This window comes from Hibiscus syriacus, unplaced genomic scaffold (genome assembly GCF_006381635.1).
Source record: "Hibiscus syriacus cultivar Baekdansim isolate YM2019G1 unplaced genomic scaffold, ASM638163v2 tig00000003_pilon, whole genome shotgun sequence".
NCBI classification, from domain to species: domain Eukaryota; kingdom Viridiplantae; phylum Streptophyta; class Magnoliopsida; order Malvales; family Malvaceae; genus Hibiscus; species Hibiscus syriacus.
Genome location: NW_024061753.1, coordinates 1,514,916 through 1,536,299, shown reverse-complemented (window position 1 = coordinate 1,536,299; position 21,384 = coordinate 1,514,916). Strand labels below are relative to the sequence as shown.

Below are 21,384 nucleotides of genomic sequence, written 5' to 3'. Positions count from 1 at the left end.
TCAGACAATGAAAAATCATCATCAACAACATATTAGAGAGAGAATGGGCTATTTTCTTGATTGGGAGAAAGAAAATAGAGAAAAAATAGGATATGGAGTCATATTTTCCAAAAATGTTGGCTTAGCTAAGCAATCATCTAGCCTCTGGTTCAAAGACTCCCATATGCAAATTCTTATTCCTTTTTGGAAGCAAAATAATATTTCCAAACGCAAATGGGCAAATTAAACCCATAGTCACTGAACTTTATAGAGTTCGCCTTTAAGACTTTAATGGTTCGGTTGATTTTGGAAAATATATGTAACACCCTAAATTTTGGGCTAGTAGTTTTGGGTTTACCCGAGAGATAAGTGGACTTCGTGAAATTTATAAGTAAAGTCGTTGGGCTTAATTGAGTTTGGATTTGAGCTCAATTAGCCATAAAAAGGAGATTTTAAATGGTAGAAAAAAGAAAGGACTAATTATGCAATTTTACCATTTTGTAAAGATGAGGGTTTAAATCTTATTCTATTTCTTTTGTCTTCATTTATTCTTCTTCATTCTTCTTCATTCTTCTTCCTTCATCTTCTCTATGTAGCAATAGCTCCAAGGAATGGTCTTGGACCTTTCTCTTATTTCATTTTCATTCTTAATCCCCCTTGCAATAAAGTTTTAAAGAATTAAAGTCTTGGTTTAATCCTAGCTAAAGAAAAGTAGGGGTTGTCATAAATTTTTAGACTTTGCAAAGATTTGGTGATTTGAGCATTTTAAGTGTTAATAACACTTTTTTATGACACCTTAAGACTCCAAAAAACTTACTAAAGGTTCAAAATAGGTTTATAAACCAAACCAAGTCATTTGGAACAACTTTTGAGTGATTTTTGAGCCTAAATAAATAATTTTAGGGTTTGAGTATCGATACTGGAATGAAAAATATCGATACTTGTTAAATTAGGGTTAAAATTAGGGATTTCAAAAGGGAGTATTGATACTGCCAAGGTGAATATCGATACTGCCCCTACAATATCGATACATGGGGTGATAGTATCGATAATGAGGCTAATGCTCACAAAAAAATTCATTTTTGGTACATATACTCATATGGGTATCGATACTTGACCCTAGGGTATCGATATTGCTAGTAAAGTATTAATACTACTCATTTTAGATGGTTAGATTTGACTTATTTAAGGCCTGTAAAAGCTAAGTATGATCTATAATAATAAGACTTAGTTAGTGGGGGACATAAATAACCAAATATACCTAGAAACACTCGTAGGAGTGGGTTACAACAGATGAAACATACTAAGCATAATATGTCAAAATATCTCAATAAAGTACATACATGGATTGCTAAGGATTAGGATCGTATAGAGGATATATTGACAAGTTGTACGAAGAATAAGTCAGATACAATAATAGTGAAAAGCTTGAACTTTGAGAATGTCAGTAAACCCAATAAGTATAAGCCATCATTTTCAGTTCTATAGGTATTCAGGGGAAGCACAATAGAAATGATTAGAGTGTCGTACTTAGTAATGAAATAGAAGCAGCTATCGAGCTAGCTAGTGCTTCAGACAGTGATCATCAAACTCAGTAATCGTTGTTGAATCACGAATCATGTGGAGACCATTCTCGAGACAGAGTGACTAAAACATCCTTAAGTGTTCTGAATAGAGCAACTTGCTAGATAACATTAATAACAGACTAATAAGCCTCCATATAACGTTCTAGATGTGAGAATGAACGAGATAGCAGCTAATGAGAGGATAACCTCACTTTAGTGAGTCCAGCTATGCTAGGGTATAGTCAGTCTACCTTAGTTGTCTTGATGAGGCATTTTTAGTGTGTGAGGCACCTTAGGAGCTAACTAGGGCGTGAGGCCTGAACCCTCATGAGTAGTGGGTTAGCGATGTTAGTGTTATGTGACCTTTGGGCCTTAGGTATGCATGAGTAGTAATGATTACGAATTATCTTAAGGTCATAAGTGTTATGTGTTGTGAGTACTATAAAATTATAAGCAATTAATGTGCAAGTATACACAATCGCTTAAGTAATATAATTTTGAGTGAGTATCATATCCATAAGGATTGGTGGAAATTTATGAGTTTAACCAAAAAAAAGAACTTCTTTATATAAGTATAATTAGTGTGATGATATGTACCAAAGAAAAATGTCAAGGCAATATGTGTTGGTGGGGATGGAATAATGGTGTGATGTGACAGAAAATGGAGATGTCGTGGCAAAATGCAGAGAACTACATTTTCCTCCATTAAAGTTGACGAGCATTACATAGTCCAAAAAGCATCCTCTTAATGGAAAAAGTTCCATAGGGACAAGTGAATGTAGTCTTCTCCTGGTCCTCTGGTGCAATGGAAATTTGATTGTACCCGAAATATCCATCTAAGAAATAATAGAATATTTTGCCTGCCAATCAATCCAACATTTGATCGATGAAGGGTAGATGAAAATTGTCATTCTTTGTAGCTTTGTTGAGCTTACAATAATCCATACATATCCTTTATCCAGTGACAGTGCAAGTGGGAAATAACTCATTATCCTAATTGGTAACTACAGTCGTGCCACCTTTCTTGGGCATACATTGAACATGGCTCACCCATGAGCTATTAGATATAGGGTAAATCACTCCAACATCAAGCCATTTAAGTATCTCTTTCATTACTACTTTCTTTATAACGGGATTGAGTCTTCGTTGTGGTTCTATTGAGTTGCCATGGCATTCTTCTAGCAGGATCTTGTGCATGCAAATCGTGGGACTAATCCCCTTCAAATCAGCCATAGTCCAACCAAGCGTTTTTTATGCTACAACAAAACACTTAAAAAAATTTTCTCTTGGTTTGTAGTAAGGTCAGAGGAAATAATGACATGAAAAATATTATCACTACCCAAATAAACATATTTAAGATGCCCTGGAAAAGTCTTAATCCCTATGGTAGGTGCATGCAAGAATGATGGCTTAGAAGGAATAAATTCATCAAAATTAAGGGGGGTTCAAAGTTCATACCTGATCTAGCTAGTAGTAAGCTAGATTGTTCCACCCTAGTTGGAAATTTATCATGGTCTTCTAAGCTTTCATCATCAATTGAACATTCCTTATCTTCTCGCTGAATGAAAGTGTTCTGGCAAAACTGTTCGGTTTCTTCTTCAATCAATGAATTCATTTCAAAAATTCTTTGGCTTTCTTAAGGGTCAGCAACATACTCGAGAGTACGAAAAATATTTATAGTCACCCACTCTCATGGTAAGTTCACTTTTTTCACAATCAATCAGGATACGATCAGTGGCTAAGAAAGACCTACCCAGAATTATTGGTGCCTTGGCATCAAATTCACAATCAAGGATAAGGAAGTCAACTGGAAACACGAATTTATCCACCCTCACTATAACATCCTCGACTCTTCTTTCAGATCTAACTTGGGATCAATTGACAAATTGTAGAATCATAGAGGTGGGTATCGCATCTCCTATGCTAAACTTTAAGAATATAGATTTTGGCATTATAGTTCACACTTGAACCAAGATCGTATTATGCCTTTCCAACGAAATTAGCTCCTATAGAATAGGGAATAATGAAGCTGCCTAGATGATTTTACTTTAGTGGCAACTTAATGTAGATCAATATTCTTTTACCGTGGCAACTGTCTAATACTTCTCAAATCTCATTTTCTTGGTGCAAATTTCCTTAATAATTTTGGCATAAGTAGGCATTTGTTCAATAGCTTCCAAGAAAGGTATATTAATGTGAAGTAGGCATTTGTCTAATACTGCCCCGATTGCGTAATCACTAGCATCGCACATGAGCTCGAAAGGTTTGTTCCAGTCAGGTGGCACAATGATTGATGCAGCTGAAAGTTTTTTCTTCAAATCTATAAAAGCATTCAAACAATCATTAGTAAATAGAAATGGTTGATTTTGTTGAAGTAAAAGATAATAGGGTTTTGAGATTTGAGAAAAATCTTTTATGAACCACCTGTAGAAGCCTGCATATCCAAGGAAACTGTGTACACCTCTCACGTTAGTGGGTGGACGTAGGTTTTCTATTACTTCCACCTTGGCTTTATCAACTTCGATGCATTGACAAGAAATTTTGGGACCCAACACTATTCCCTTGGTTACCATAAAATGGCGTTTCTCCCAATTTAGTACTAGGTTGGCTTCTTCACATCATTTTAATACTTTGGATAAATTGCTGAGACATCGGTTGAAATCGTCACCTGAGACAGAGAAATCATCCATAAATATTTCCATGAACTCTTCCACCATGTCTGAAAAAATGGCCATCATGCATCTTTGAAAGGTCGTTGGGGCTTACACAGCCCAAACGACAATCGTCTAAATCCGTATGTACCATATGGACATGTGAAGGTAGTCTTCTCTTGGTCCTCCAATACTATGGCTATTTGATTATATCCTGAATATCCATCAAGGAAGCAGTAATATGCTTTTCCTACTAGCCTATCTAGCATTTGGTCAATAAAAGGAAGGAGAAAATTGTCTTTTTTTATAGCTTTATTGAGCTTCCTGTAATCCATACATATACACCAGCCCGTGACTATTCTAGTAGTTAGGACATGTTTGCCTTTAACCACTGTCACACTACCCTTCATTGGCACACACTACATCGGACTGACCCATGAACTATCGGATATAGGATAAATCACTCTCGCATCCAACCATTTTATGATTCCTTCATGACTACCTTTTCATGATCGGTTGAGTTTTTTATGGTTCTACCGAAGTACTATGGCTATCTTCTAAATTTATCTTGTGCATGCATATGGTAGGGTTGATTCCCTTCAAGTTTGCCATTTTCCATCAGAGAACCTTTTTGTGCTGTGACAAAGCATTTAATAAACTATTCTCCTTTTCGGAGGTTAGATTGGAAAAAATTATCATTGGCAAAGTTTCATTACTACCTAGGTAGGTATATTTCAAATATGATGGCAAGGTTTTAAGTTCCAATTTAGGTGCATATTGTAAAGATGATTCTGGGGGGTTAACTTCATCAAAATCTAAGGGTTCGAATTTCATACCTGATCTAGTATGAAAGAGACTAGATTGTTCCTCTGACTTTGTTTCATACTCTGTCTTGGTGTCGTTAGTAGGAAACCCGTTTTGTGCTTTATTAAGACTTTTATTGTCAGGGCCATAGTTCTTAGAATTGTCTTCTAAAAATAATTTTCTTGGACCCTGATTTTCTTGTTCATGCATCATGGTTATTGAGTCATGACACAAAACATTATATTCATCTAGCTTTAAAAATTCATCATGGTCAAGAATTGCCTTTTATCTCTTCTACTGAGTCCACTTCTCTAATGCATTAGCATTCTTATGAGTTGTCCACATATTTCATGGAGTTGAATACATTTATTGTGACGCTTTGCTCTCCTACCCGCATTGTGAACTCACCTTTTTCGCCATCTCTTAGGATTCTTCGAGTGGCTAAAAAGGGTCGTCCCAGGATGATATGTGCGTTTTCATTGGCTTCGTAGTCCAGGATGAGGAAATCAACTGGAAATACGAATTTGTGTTTCACTCCTTAGTGTAAGTACACTGCATTGCTCCTTTCCATGATACTTAGTGATTTCATTATCACTAGGGAGATTTCCTTGTGGGTGAGAATGCAATGACGTGGCAATTTAACCCACTTGGTTCTCTAACGCTCTAAGGATGAACTATCGCTTTGCAAAAGTGCAGCTTGGCTTTGCAACAAATTTCCTTGATTTTTTATTGTTGAAGAATGCTCGTGCATCAAGGTTTTTGTTGAAGATATGAAATCTTTTATCGAGGCCATAAATTCATGGAATGAAACCATTGAACCGAAAGAAACTCCGCTAAGCCAGGCTCTCGCTCTATCGCGTAGGGAATAAGGGAAGAGTTTCAGTTTAAGCACGTCTTCATGTACTCATTGTTGTCAAAATGAGTCACAAACCTCAAGGAAAGCACGAATATGTTGTCTAGCATCCTCATTGGGTGAACCACCAAATTAGCCAATAGAGTTTAGCATATTAAACATCACCGGTTTAAGTTCAAAATGAGTTGCTTGTATTTTAGTTGCCACTATTCCTGGGTTGAGGTCATCGAGAATTCAATTCAAATGATCTCGTATCGCTCTTGGTCTTGTAACTTGAAGATTAATTACTGTATCAGGGTCTCCTAGATCTACCATGTTGTTTTGCATTTGAAGTTGGTTTAAATGTTCTCTGGTTTTTTGGGCACGTAACCTTTGTCTGAACGATTTTCAACTTCAAGGTCGAATGGTTCCAAAGGTTTACCAGTAGATCTTAGGGTCATACAATAATAAAAAACCTACAAAAGAAAATGATGATATACATTAGACTAGATAAATATAAAGTGACAAGAACTTGTTATGGCGAATAAAAATTTTGTCAGTTGTCAATCCCCGGTAACAGCGCCGAAAACTTGATCGCTTGTAAATGTATATGCTAAAGCAAGAAATTCTATGCAAGTATACACAATCGAATCAAGTAATATAGGGTAAGTGAGTATCGTCTCCACAGGGATTGGTTTAGAAATTTATCTTCACCATAACTAGAACTAGTGGTCACGAGCAAATTCCTACTGCCTCGTCAAACTAAAAAGCTAATATTAAAAAAACAAGGAAATATTATAATGTATGATTGCAGACAAGTTTTTTCGAGGCAAAATAAATATACAAACTACTGAAATAAAACAAAGCAAAGACAAATATTGATTTAAATATAATTCAAACAACCTCACATATTCAGACTTATCACAGAGCACTTATGCTAATCTTTTGTATTGACAACAATTACTCTAAGTCTAGAATGAATTCTTATGAATTGTTTAAGTTGCCCGATAGGATTATTAGGTATTCTTAGATGGTTGCTATGGCGATACTACTCAGCGTTAACTACAACCCTTGGTTTGTCAGACCTGTTGTTGTATCAATACCTCTCAGCGTAAACTATAGGTGTTGTCTATCCTACTCCAGCGTCTATCCCTTTTAGTCGATTGAAATCCGCTCCTTATCTCTAAGGTAGAGAAGTTAGAACTTCACCATCCCAGATCCATTCCAAGACACTATCTAGACAAAAGGCAATCTCTCAATGCTCTTACATTGCCAAGACATGTTTTACCAAAACCCTAGACGATCTCTCGATGCTCTTATAGTGTCAAGGTAAAATATTCAAAGAATGAACAAAACAGTCATGAGTAAAAACATAATTCATCATTCATAAATATAAAATAATTGTCTAGGAAACACAAAGATTAACACCAAGTAAGACAATCATGGTGCTATCAAAAAAAGTCATCCAAGATTCAATGTTTAATACAACCCCAATAAGTAAAGAAATTAAGAATAAAGGAAGAACGTCTCCCAAAACCGGGGGCTTTGTCGTGATAATTCTTATCAACGCCGCACCTGCCTTGGTGATCAACCTCTTTCGAGACCTGATCACTTGCTCTGCTACAGTCTAGCTATGGAGGACACCAAGGAAGGTCGGCTGGTAAACTATGGGAAAGCACTGCAGTTGCTAGCTCACACATTAAGTAAAGCTCTTCTCTCTTATTCCTTGCCTCTTGTTTTTTGGCAGCTACGGCTAGTTATTTACAGGGAAGAATCTCCTAGGGTTTCGCATGATTGAAGATTCCTTAAATAATCGTTGCTATCTTGTCCAGACTAAAAAAGGAAAGGCGGCTGGCGACTGTCAGAATATTTAAGGCTTGCTTGCACTTGAAGTAGGTCATCCAGCTAGCGTGTGATATAGGCGGTTTCGTCATACCCGCTTCAGACTCTTCAGATAAACCCTGCCTTGGCGAGATAAATCTGCTCCTCATGTTCTTCTTTCTTTCATTGGCCCTTGCAAATTATGTTGTCACGACTGAAATGTTCTTCTCTGTAAAGTTCCTACACATACAGATTCCACACAACCCTTTCTCCTCAGCAGCATCAGTAAACCAAATAAATCTTGCCGAAGAAAAACTTATCACCACAAACAAATATAACTAAATGCAACTAAAATTGTGAATACTTTGTTTAGACGAGCAATAACTTAAGTGAAATGACTATAAATTGAGACTTTTTACGGAGTTATCAAGTATCGATACTGCCACGGTGAGTATCGATACTGCAGTTAGTATCTATATATGGGGAGACATTATCGTTACTGAGGCCCACTTTTCTCAACAGAATACGTTTGGTACTAATACTCATGGGGGTAATGATACTTGACTTATAGTATTATATTGCAAGTAGAGTATGATACTACTCATTTCGAATGGCTAATTTGACCGTTTAAGACTCGTAAAAACTAAGTACGATTCGTAATAGTAAAACTTAATCTGTGGGAAACATAAATGACCAAATATACCTAAAAACACTTCTAGGAGTATGTTACAACAGATTTAGCCATACTAAGCGTAATATGTCAAAATATCTCAGTCAGTATGTACATGAATTGTTAAGGATGAGGATCTTACAAAGGATATACCAACAAGTTATACGAATAATAAGTCAGATTTAATAATAGTGAAAAGCGCGAGCTTCGAGAATGTCAGTTAACCCAAGAAGTGTAAGCCATCCCTTTCAGTTCTACGTATTAAAGAGAAGTACGATGGAATGATTAAAGTTTCGTACTCAAATGAACCCGAGTCAGTTATCGAACTAACTAGTGTTTCAGATAGTGATCAACAAACTTAGTAATTGTCGTTGAATCATGAAACGCGTAAAGACCACTCTCGAGACAAAGTGACTAAATTGTCCTTAAGAAACATATTCTAAATAGAGCATCTTGCTAAATAACAGTAATAGAATACTAATAAACCTTCATATAACATTCTAGATGTGAGAACGAACGAGATGGCAGCTAGTGTGAGGATAACCTCACTTTAGTGAGTCCAACTATGCTAGGGTATAGTCAGGCTACCTTACTTGCCCTGATGGGGCATTGTCAAAGTGCGAGGGACTTTAGGAACTAACTAGGGTGTGAGGCACGAAAACTCGCGAGGAGTGGGTTAGCGATGTCAGTGTTATGTGACCTTTGTGCCTCATGTATGCATGGGTAGTAATGATTACTAATTATCTTAAGGGCATAAGACACTAAAATACTGTTAAGCTTTTGCATAACGTTCTAAGAGAAAGAACGATCAAAATACTAGTGAGTGAGTGAGCGTTCTCACCTACTTGTGTTGTAAATGATATAATGACAAGATAAGAGGGAGTTAATAATATATGTGTGATAACCATAAGAACCTTATGAGGTAATATTCCATAAGGCTTATGCCTTTTGTTTACTACTCGAGAAATGATAAGGACACCTGACCTACTTGTATGTATGACGATTGTCTAAAGTATATGAATGTGATATATATATATACATACTAGTAGTGCTAAGGCACTTTAGTATCAGTGCTAAGGCACTTTAGTATCAATGCAAATTAACTTCTGTATCAGTGCCTTGGCACTTTAGTACCAGTGCTAAGACACTTCCATGATTGATTGCAATGTCAATTAATATATATATTTGATGTTTGGTTATATCATGCTTATTGTATTTTGTCATTGTTTGTTATTGCGGTAAGATACCCAATTGTATACTCATGGTGAGGCCCTTAGTAGAGACTAAGGAAGCATGAGACTCCTACCTCATAGATAGAACAGTAAAACCCTTAAGTAGGCAGCACTTATCTAGATCATGCATGTACCTACTGCTCAGTATCATCTTTAGCATGCTTGTGTTTATGAAATTATGTGCTCTATTAGTTTATACTAGTGGGCTTTGTAAGCTTAGCCTTGGATGTTTTCTGTTGGCAGGTCGGTAGCTTGAGCAGTTCGTGGAACACTATCACAGTATGACTTCCAGCATCTCCGACAGAGTATTGTATTGTAGTTTTAGTAGGCATATGTATTCGTAGAACCTTACTCATGTATTCAGTATATTTTTTCGTACAATGTATTCAGTATATTAAACCAGAGTCTGTATGATTTTGGTTTTAAATCATTTGTCACATAACTCATGTTTTGTAAAATGTTTATAACATTATTTATGTTTTATTTATGATACCATTCAATATGTTTGAAAAGAAAATGAATAGGTTTTGAAAATCAGGGGTTGCCTCGATGGCCCAATGTAGAACTTTAGGCCCAATCAGGTTTATGGTGTTACAATATACGTTAATTTTATTTTCATTTTCTTAGAAAATAGAAAATGTTGAAGAAAATGTGTTTGATTGTAAAATTAGAAAATGACTTATGGAAAATAAAAACAAAAATAAGTGAAAATATGAAAACATAAAAAGATGTTTCAGTATTTTCATTAAATTGTTTTGAAATTTTGAAAAATAGAAAAACATTTGATTTTGATTTTTAACTTAACTTACACGGATTCAAATCTTTTTAAGAATATTTTTTGACTTAATGGTATATGAAATTCTCAAACTTTTGTAAATTTTTTTTAATATAGTCCTTGAACTTTTTAGACTCAATTTGGTCCTTTAATTAAATTATTTAATAATTTAATTTTTTATTTTTATATTTAATATTAGATATCTTAAAAATTATTATATTTATATTTTATTTAAATTTATTTTCTTAATTTTTCTAAAAAATAATTAAATCCTTAAACATTTTAAAAAATCAATTAGGCCTCGAATTTAGTCAAAAATCAATTAAGCTCATATACCACATCATTATCCATGATATACTACACAATAGCATCTTGAAATATCACATTAGTATTTAAGATTGTCATGTAAGCTTGGAACTATCATGTAAGTGTCGTGATGGACAACGTCTGATTCTGTTAATCAAAGAGTTAGATTGATTTTTTCTTAGTTTAAGGGTCACATTGAGGGTAAAAAAGTTAAAGGGTTGTAGTTCCCCCAAAAGTTTGAGGGCCTTAAATACCACTAAACATTTTTATTTAATGACACTTTGTGTGCTATTGTTTACGACAATATTTTTTATGTATTTTTTAATTGAATTGATATTAATATGCATTAATATCATATTCTTATTATAAAATAATTTTTTGTTATAAAATTTCTTATCAATTTTGTTTATATTTGCATAACTCATCTATTAAATTTATGTAATATTTTTTTAATATATTTTAACATAATTATTAAATAACTATTTATTCATCTCTATTTAAAAACATATATCAAATATTTTCAACTACTTTTTTTTTTGAATTGAAATTTCATTTATATTCAAATATTTTCTATTTTCAAAAACTAAAAATGAAAACTATTTTCTGAAAATAAAACAGAAAAGAAAAATGGGCCTAAGTTTTCTTCTAAATTCAACTTAATCCTCATTTTCCACATTTCCTTTTTAATTTATATTTCAGACTTTAATATCTTTTAATTTAATCCCTTATAAAATCCATAATTTCACATAGCAGTTTCCAAATTTCTATAAATTGTATTTAGTACTAAGAAATTTTTTTGAGCAAATAGTTGGGTGTGCCATGCAAGGTAATAAAAGAAATTTATAGAAGATATTATGGGTTGGATCGATTTGGCAAAAAGGTGTGGAGGCAACGTGTCTATAAGCCTACACAAATATTCTATCCAATGTGATATTAAAATCTTACGTTTATAATTTTATTTATAAGATAATTTTATATTCCACCGTAGCCTCAGAAGATAGACGGTGGCTCGATCCACCGTAGCCTCGCTCCATGTCGACAGATCGTTGCCCAGTCTAGGTTCTATTCAACTTCTGTAGTCTCCGTGTGTGGGCGTTCAAATATCATCTTTGCACGGGTAGAAGAAAGGCCAGCATTATTTATTTCTTTTGTACTTTTCTGCTTTTGGGTTGTTTTATTAGACTTGGTTGCTCTGTCATCGTTAGTGCGTTCGAGGGGGATGCATATTACTTATTCCCCTTTTTAATATAAAAGCCGGCACATTTTGAGTTAAAAAAGAATTCAAGAGTGGATAAAATTATCTCTAGCCGCCGCTTTTAAATTAAGAGTAGATATTTTATGGGGAAAGTGATTGGAACTTTGAAGTGTATGGTTGAACTTGTATGTTTAAAATGGTAGAACAATGACAAAGAGCAACATGGAGGTGGTCCATTGACTAGCAATGGTGGGGACAAATCAAGTAGCTGCTTGTGTGCTTACAACCCTAGTAGCTACCAAACAAGAGGAGTTTTCTTGAACATCGTTATCCCTATTTCTTCTTCCATCCACATCTTCCCCTCATTCCATTGGGTAATTCCCAATCAAACCAAGTTAAAATGTTTGCGATAACAAGTTGAACAAGTACGATAGCGAAATTTGATCCCGGACAACCCTTCTCCCGACTCCGAAAGGTAGAAACTCGAAGTGTTTCCCTTTGAAATCGACTAGGCTGTTCATGAATCTTTCGGGTCTAAACTCATTAGGGTTTTCCCAATATTTCGGATCAGTTCCTATGGATCTCACGTCCATGATGATCCTTGTTTTCGCTGGGATTTCGTAGTCTCCGACAATGCAATCCTCCGTGTTTCTCGGGGGACCGAAACGGAGCCGGCGGGTGGAGCCTAAGTGCTTCTTTATGACAAATGGTAAGTAACTTAATTTGGGAAGGTCATTTCTTCGATCTCGTGTCCTTTGGCAACTTCTCGTACCTCAGCTTGCACTTTGTGCATACATGATGGATTTCTTATTAGCTCGGTGAAGGTCCAAATGAGAGTAGACGCTATTGTATCGGTCCCCGCTAAAAATATATCCTGAAATCATTTAAATAAAATTATTTTTCAATTCAATTGAATTGATTTAATAAATATTTTTTTTTTGAAAGATATTGATAATAACATTTAAATTGTTACAATGGTAAGTATTTCATTCCTATTGATAAATATATTTTATATGGCGTGGACCGTAATAGTTATTATTGTCGCAACTCAAATATTACAGGAAAGAAAAAGCTAGAATGTTTATAGCATACCGTGAGGATACCCTTGATTTGTTGATTGTTGAGAGGAATAATTTGAGATGGATCCTTCTGCAATCGAAGAAGAACATCAACTATGTCTTCGTGGACAACCGTAGATCTAGTCGGAACAAGATGGTCCTCAACTACTTCATCGTACAGCTTGTCTAGTTCCTTGAAGCATTTTTCAGCTCTTGCTTCAACGCCGTTAAACTTATTAAGCCACCCCATCCATGGAAAGTAATCCGAAACGACAAACGTTCCAAGGAGGACCTGGCTTTCATGCATCGCGGAGTCGAATCTGCTCTTACCGCCGTATTTCTTACCGAAAGCTACCCGACACACGACGTTGTTCGCCAACAACATCAACAGTTTACTAAGATTCACGGCGCTCGACGTCGAAGCTATATGATCCACCATTGCTGCAACTTCTTCTTCTCTGACAGTACGGAACGAGTCGACCCTCTTCGAACTCAGAAGCTCCACCATCGCTATCTTCCTCATCTCCCTCCATAAATCCCCATAAGGAGCGAAAGATATGCTGTTCAAGTTATAACTAAACTTCCTCGCAACGTATAAATTATTAGGTCTACCGGAAAACACGACATCATGGCGGTGCCGCCTTTGAAGATTTCCATCGCAGCGTCGGCGGAGGAGATAACCAGCGTCGGAACGGCGCCGAGTTGCAAGAACATCATCGACCCGTGTTTTCGGGATAGCCATTGAATCGATTTATGGGGTGAGTCACCGAGTTGGTGTAGGTTGCCTATAATAGGGAGCTTCCACGGACCTGGAGGAAGCCTTTTTGTTCGAGCTTTGTTCTTTAACACCACCAAAAGCGTCAACCCGATCAACGAAAGCGTTAGCATGAAATGAAAATCCATGGAATGGTGACTGAGAGCAAGAAAATTTGCTAGGGAAAGTGATGGAAATCTATGGGTGAAACTTGCTTATTTAAGATGATAGAAGGATGACCGAACTTGCAGTAGAGAAGTACAAACTGGATACGCCTAACAGAGCTTTTAATATGCAAGCGACGGTGACAAAAACCAACCTCAATTTGGTCATGCAAATTGATAAGTGAACTGTCTCAATTTTATACTTTTTTCCCGAGTTGATATATTTTAAACACGTACTCGTCTATGGGTGGGGCACTGAAATCTCCCGTAGTAGATAGTGACGAATTATGTGGACATGGTGTATAGAAGGTAGGACCCACGGTAATTATTTGAGATTTTAAATTTTTACATAATGTAAACATTTTTATATTTTTTTATTTCTTTTATCTTTTGAAATTTTATAATTTTTTCTCTTATTTTGTCTCCGAAAACTTTCGGATCTATGTTTATGTTAAAAACGGTTAAAACTCTATCAATCAATTATAGTACTTAGACAAGACTTCTAACATATTGAGAAGAACTAAATTCAAAATTTAACTATCAAATTATATACTTTATCAACCTAATATAAAAATCATAATCATGATCACATATGACTAACATGCACACTAAAAAGTTATACTATAAGTAACATGACTGGAATGAGGGCCGACACTCCTATAATTGCCCTTCTTTATTCTTTCTTCTTTCTAATGACAACTCTTTATAACAATAAAATATCAACCAACATTTATTCTCTTATTCACCGGTAACACTCCACTTAAATTAAAACGATACGACCAATAAAATTCTTTTATTTCCATACAGACTTTTAAATTGACACGATTAATCAAAAGCTCACCCAAGGAATCAAAACAACCATTCTCTCATTTCCCAAAATCCAAAATAACCATCGACATAACATGATCATGCATATTGATATGTGAACAGTCCCAAGTTTAAACATTTAATCCTATATGGACGGGGCATTAAAATCACCAGTTGAATACCACCCCACAAATCAAGATTATCCTATCATTGGTTTTCTTTACTTAAATATATCCTATTTTAAAGTTTGACACTTCTTTCAGGTTATTTTCTAATTTAATATCTTTTTATGTTAGGTAAATAGAAGACTTTTTTTTTGGCAAGAATCATTTTCTGTTAATGTGACAAAAATGGTCAGAATCCTAAAACTGGATTAAAATGAAAAAAAATAGAGTAAAAATATGAATGAATTTTATCCAAATAGCACGAGCATAAGCTAAGCAATGACAACAAAACACATATATTAACCTTAGGTTCAATCACTCAATAAATACATGTTTTAACAGTTATATTTAAACACTCAAAACTCACATATCTAATTAATATGAGGTTTGATAAGCTCGTGACTGTTTAAATATAGCATTATACACATAACACATTCAATAAATGAGTGTGTAAGTGTTATATTTAAACACGTAAATATAATTGTAAATGGAACAAAATAGATTGGGTGGGTCGCCTTTGCCTCTGTAGTACCCGATCTAGATTAATCAATTAATAGATCGGATACTGATGGTTATACTAAAAAAAATATAATTGCAATTATGTATTTGTGTGTGCATTTATTCTTTTGAAAATATATATTATTTTTTTCATATTTTGACTATATTTTTCGTTTTCTTTCATTTCAGTCTAACATATGTTTGTGTTGTTGTCATGTAGGTAAAAGACACGTTCTTAAGGACACTTTTAAAGATGCTTTTCACATAACATGTTTTTGTCCTACGTAACAAAAAAATGTTATCTTAATAAATTATTTGTAATATAAGAATAAAAAGTATTTTTAAATAAAATATATTCAAGTAAAAAAGTTCCCATCTTTGATAAATATTAATAATAGAAGAAATATGAGAGTGTCTATACATACATCGAGTCCATTTAAAGTATTGATATATATTATTATTTAATATTGTTTTTGAATGAATTATTATTTTATTAATAAGAGAATAAATTATTTTATGAAATTTTTTTTTAATATCATTTAACATATATTACCTTATACTTATCTTAAATCAATAAAAAAAAAATGTGATTTAGCATATTTAAATGTCGTTAAACTCTCAACTTTAATATCTAAAAAGTGAATTATACATTTTAAACTCTAAAGGCTAACATATAAAATCTAAAATCTAAATCTAAATCTAAATCTAAATCTAAACCATCACTATTTAATCCTAAAACATTGAAATCTATAATCTTAAATTCTAAATAAGACACAAAACTACATCAGAACTGTATTTGTAGAATAATTTTTTAACTGGTGTATGGAATAATTATTTATTTCGCATATTACCGTTCTAGTAATAAAATTTAATTTTGTTAATATTATATTAATATTAAACACTCAACATCATTGAAATGGCGCATGTTAAGTTTTTTCTCTCAGTGCATGTTAGCTGGGCTAATAGAGATTGAATGTGATATCATTCCTTCTTCTTTCTTTGTAATTTCATTTGATTTCTGGTGTGATTTTCTTAGGGGATTTGTTGGGCTATGTCTGGTGAGGTAGCTGCTGATTGGAGGAATATGTTTGCGGTGGTGAATGAGCAGGAGCTTGATTTTTTCCCTCCGTCGGAGGTTGAGGGTTCTTTTGTGGTGAAGCCACTGTGATATGTGTTTGAGGAAGGGATTTTAGAGTGGAGATATGTGTTGGTTGGGCAATTCATTGGCTTGGCCCCGAATTTTGGATCTTTTCAGAAGATTGTTGAGCTAATGTGGGGTGAATCTTCTCCGGTTAAGGTCATCTTAGCTGGTTCAAACTTGTTTGTTTTTTTATTCATTAATTCATCTGCTAGGGTCTGGGTTTTAAAGAATGGTCATTGGCATGTTCAACATAAACCAATTTTTCTTAGGAAGTAAGAGCCAAATTCGAAGGAGTTACATTTTGATTTGGTTTGAATGCCAGTTTGGATTCAATTGTAAAATATTTCTTTGGAGTTATTCTCAAATAAAGGGCTTAGTTACACTGCAAGTGCCTTAGATAGGCCTCTTCATATGGATTCGATCACGGCTGCTCGAGAGTGACTTCAATATGCTCATGTTTGTATTGAGATTTCTGCAGGTTCAAAGATCCCGTATCACGTTGATGTGCTTTTGTGTGATGAATCAGTGGTTTAAATTAAGGTTATTATGCCTTGAATGCCTATTTCCTGTGTTGATTGTGGTCGATTTGGCCATTCAGGGAAGTATTATCCTCAAGGGGAAAAGGTTGAACAACTATGGAGAGTTAAGGGTATTGTGCAGGAGGTCAATCCTGGTGCTTCTGTGAGTGGTTGTGAGGTTGTGAAAGATGTGTTAAACATTGAAAATGTTTCTGATGTTAAAAGTTCTATTGCAGTGGATGATTATGTTGTAGTGGTTTGCTTTGGAGGGGATGTAATTTTTTCTGGTCAGGTGGTTGTGCCAGAGGTCAATCAGGTTGGTCATGATGTTGTTGAGGTTATCACTTCGAATCATGAGTAGGAAAGTAATCCTCCTCCTAAAAGAGGGAGAGACAGACATGCTTAAGATTGTGGTAAAGGTATTTTAGGTGGATCGAAGAATAAGTTTGAGGTTCTTAATTCTATTGATTCTGATAGTTTGGTGGTGATGCCTACTGAGAGTTCTGGTAGAAAACATAGAGGTGCTTCTCTTGGAGTGGCAAAATTAGTCCAAGACATGAAGCTGAAATAGAAAGAGCATGTTGATAAAGTTAAAAAGATGGAGGATAGGGGTGGTGCTTCTTTCTATACTGTTTTATCATGTTAGTTTGTTTTTGGAATGTTAAGGGATTTAACAATCCCCTCAAACAGGTAAAGGTATTGAGTTGGGTTGTTAGTTGTCAAATAAATGTTTTGTGTCTTCTCGAAACAAGGGTTAAGGAGGGTAAATCAAGGGAGATTTTGAATAATAGGTTTAGTGATTGGGAATTTTGTTGCAATTATAGTCATGTTGTAAATGGTCATATTTGGGTCCTTTGGCAGAAGGGTTTGAGCTTTTCTGTTTGTTTTGTTTTTGTTCAAAGTGTTTCTATCAAAGGCTCTTTTGGTGGAAAGGATGTTTGGATCACTGCGGTATATGATTCTAATGAGGGTTGTGTTTGTATGAAGCTTTGGCATCAGCTGAGTTCTGTGGAAAGTATGGTGGGTACTTTGCCTTCGTTGATTGGGGGACTTCAATATCATCTTGAATTCTGAAGAAAGTTTGGTCCATATTAATTTGGGTGTAAATGCTGACATTTATGATTTTCAAAGTTGTATGGAGGATCTAGATCTTTTTTATCATCCATTTACTGGTCCTCTTTTTACTTGGTCGAACAAGCAGTAAGAGACTTATCTGGCTCACAAAATGGATCGTGTTATTGTGAATTCCAATTGGATTGGAGCATTTCTTGATTCAGTTATAGAATTCCAAGCCCTAGGAGATTCTGATCATTGCCCTGCTTTAGTTTGGTTGCACAAAGAAGCTCTTGTGGCTAGACTTAAGCCATTTAAGTTCTTTAACTTCTGGGTACTACATCAAGAGTTTATGACTGTTGTTGAGGAGTCTTGGCAGGCCTCGGTTGTAGGGAATCCAGCTTAGGTGTTGTTTCAAAAGCTTAAAAGATTGAAGAGATGTCTCAAAGTGCTTAATAGGGCTCGATTTAATGATATTTGGTCAGGTTAAGAAAAAGAGGGAGGAGCTAGTTAGGATTCAACTGGCTAATTTGGATTCAGATGTTGTTAGCATCAATATTGATGTTGAGTTACAAGTTGAGCGTGAATTGAAAACTCTTGAAGAGATAGAGTTGCTTTTCTATAAGCAAAAAAGAAAAGGTTAATTGGATTAGAGATGGTGATCAAGGGACTCAGTTTTTTCACTCTATGGTGGCTAGTAAAAGGAAAAGTAACATAATTCGGGTTCTCTATGATAAATATGGAACTAGACTTGATTCTTTTCATGTCATGTCTAATAAGGTGGTTGATTTCTTTAGAAATCAGTTGGGTGTGGTTGATCAGGATATAAAGGGTTGTGATGTTAGGATGCTTAAATACCTTATTCATTATTCCTTGCCTATGGGTGCTGCAGATGCTTTATGCATGGATATTTCTGATGTTGAGATTAAGGAGGCCATTTGGGGGCCAGGGAATGATAAATCTCCTAGGCCGGATGTTTATAACTCTTGTTTTTCAAAAGATCTTGGCCTATAGTGGGTGATGATTTTAAGGCTGCCATCAGGTATTGTTTTGCTGATTCTTCTATACTCCTTACTTTTAATACAACGACTGTAGTTCTTGTGCCTAAGGTTCCTAACCCGAATATGGTTAAGGATTTTAGGCTTATATCTTACTGCTATGTGATTTATAAGACTGTTACAGGAATTTTAGTGAGTCGATTCGTTGTTGTATTTCCTGGTATGATCTCCATGAATCAGAATGCTTTTGTGAAAGAGAAGAGTATAATAGGTAACACTTTACTTGCTCAAGAGATCTTAAGGGGTTATGCTAGGAGAAATATTTCCCTGAGATGTGCCTTAAAAATTGACCTACAAAAATCTTTTGATTCTCTTAATTGGGAGTTTGTTGGTGTCATCTTGCATGCTTTGGGGCTGCCTGAGAAATTCATTAGCCTACTTTACAAATCCCAGGTATTTTGTGGTGTTTAATGACAACCTATTTAGTTATCTTAGGGTGATCGAGGTATAAGGCAAGGGGATCCTCTCTCGCCATATATTTTTGTTCTTGCTATGAACGTTCTGTCTAGTCTACTTAATGTGGCTGCTATAAATGGGATTTTTAAATTTCATCCTAAATGTAAAAAGATTGGTTTCACCCACCTATGTTTTGATGATAATATGCTCATTTTCTGTAAAGGTTCTATTGATTCTATTATTGGAGTGCAATTTGTTTTAGATATATTTTATTCCATGTCGAGTTTGAGATTAAATGCTAATAAATGTGAGATATTCATGGCTAGTGTCTCTGCTAATCAGTGTGTTTCCATAAGAGAGGTTATTGGTTTTAAGTTGGGAAGTCTCCCTGTGAGATATTTGGGTGTTCCATTGGTGACTAGGAAACTTGCTGTGAAGGATTGCCAAAGCCTTATTGATAAAATAAAGTCAAAGTTGAATTTATGTGCTAATCGGCATCTCAGTTTTGCTGGCAGATTACAACTTGTTCGTGTTGTTTTATTCAGCATAGCTAATTACTGGTGCAGGAAGCTTATTCTGCCCGAATGGTAATTAGAAAGATCAAGTAATTATGTTCTCGTTTTTGCTAGAAGGGTTCTGATATGCCTGCAAAGGGTGCTCGAGTAAATTGGAGACAAGTCTGTTTATTAAGATCTGAAGGGGGATGGGTGTAAAAGATTTTGGTGGCTGGAATAAAGCTTGTATTGTGCAGTTGATTAGAAGCATTTTGGCTAATGAAGGTTCCCTTTGGTTAGCTTGGATTCATGCTTATGTGATTAGGATTGCAGATTTTTTGGCAGATGATTATTCTTATTAATTCCAGTTGGAGTTTTAGAAGCATTTTGAAATTAAAGCATGCTATTTCTCATCTATTTGTTGATTCAGGTAGTGATATTAAAACTGGGAAGATTTGGGAGGATATGCGTGTCAAGGTTCCAAAGGTTCCATGGTATAGCCTGGTTTGGTTTCCAGGATGTATTCCAAAACATAATATCATTTTGTGGATGACTATTTTAGATAGACTTCCTACCTGGGTAAGACTTTTGAGAATGGAATTAAGCATTGAAAATGATAAATGTGTGCTTTGTGATGTTGAGGCTAAGACTAGGGATCACTTGTTCTTTGATTGTGGTTTTACGAGGGAGTTGTGGGGTGATATCCTTACTTTGTGTGGTGTAATTCGTAGGGTTAGCTGTTGGGATAGGGAGTTGGCATGTGTTGTTCACTATTGTAAAGGGAAATCTCTCCTTGTGAGGGTGTTCAAGCTTGCTTGGGTTAGTCATGTGTATGGCATTTGGAAGGAGAGAAATAGTAGGCTTTTTGGGGGCAAAGTTAGACTGGTGGGGGATGTGTTGAAGGACATCAAAGAAACTATTCAGATTCGACTGAAAGAATGGGCTATCAGCAGAGCTGATCCGAGGAATGATTCCCTCTATGTGAAATGGGGTATTTCTTAAGGTTAGGGTTCACTTGTAATGGTTGTTTCTTTTGATGTTTATATTAGCATGAGTTAAATTGTTGTTTATGTAACATGTTTCCTGCTTTTCTTGGGTAATGAAATATAATTATCCAAAAAAAATAATATTAAACCTCAGAATAAAATTATTTACTATTAAAATGAAAAATTTTACAGCGTATGTCGGATACCACAACATACCACTGAAACGATGTATCGAAACATACCACAAGGAAATGAATTGTCCTTATTATATAAATATTAAAAAGTATGATGATTTATGTAAAATTAACTATTAATTAAATTTTGGTTTTTCTTTTAATAGAATTATATTTAAAGCATGATTTTTTATTAAAAAAAATTAATTTATGTAAGTTAATTTACTTAAAATTAGGATTTATAAATTATTTAAATTAAAAAAGACCATTAGCAGTAGTCATCGTTGCAG

General features: G+C 34.8%; 1 protein-coding gene and 1 pseudogene across 1 annotated transcript; one reads left to right on the top strand and one right to left on the bottom strand.

Moving 5' to 3' along the window:
• Nucleotides 1-12,131: 12,131 nt before the first annotated feature.
• LOC120114180 lies at nucleotides 12,132-13,840 on the bottom strand (annotated as a pseudogene).
• Nucleotides 13,841-18,159: 4,319 nt separating this feature from the next.
• Nucleotides 18,160-20,937, top strand: LOC120217278. The gene is made up of 6 exons (XM_039214471.1): nucleotides 18,160-18,372; nucleotides 18,473-18,597; nucleotides 18,785-18,975; nucleotides 19,083-19,438; nucleotides 19,481-20,028; nucleotides 20,304-20,937. The coding sequence occupies exons 1-6, from the start codon at nucleotides 18,160-18,162 to the stop codon at nucleotides 20,935-20,937; spliced, it is 2,067 nt and encodes a 688-aa protein (XP_039070402.1).
• Nucleotides 20,938-21,384: the final 447 nt, after the last annotated feature.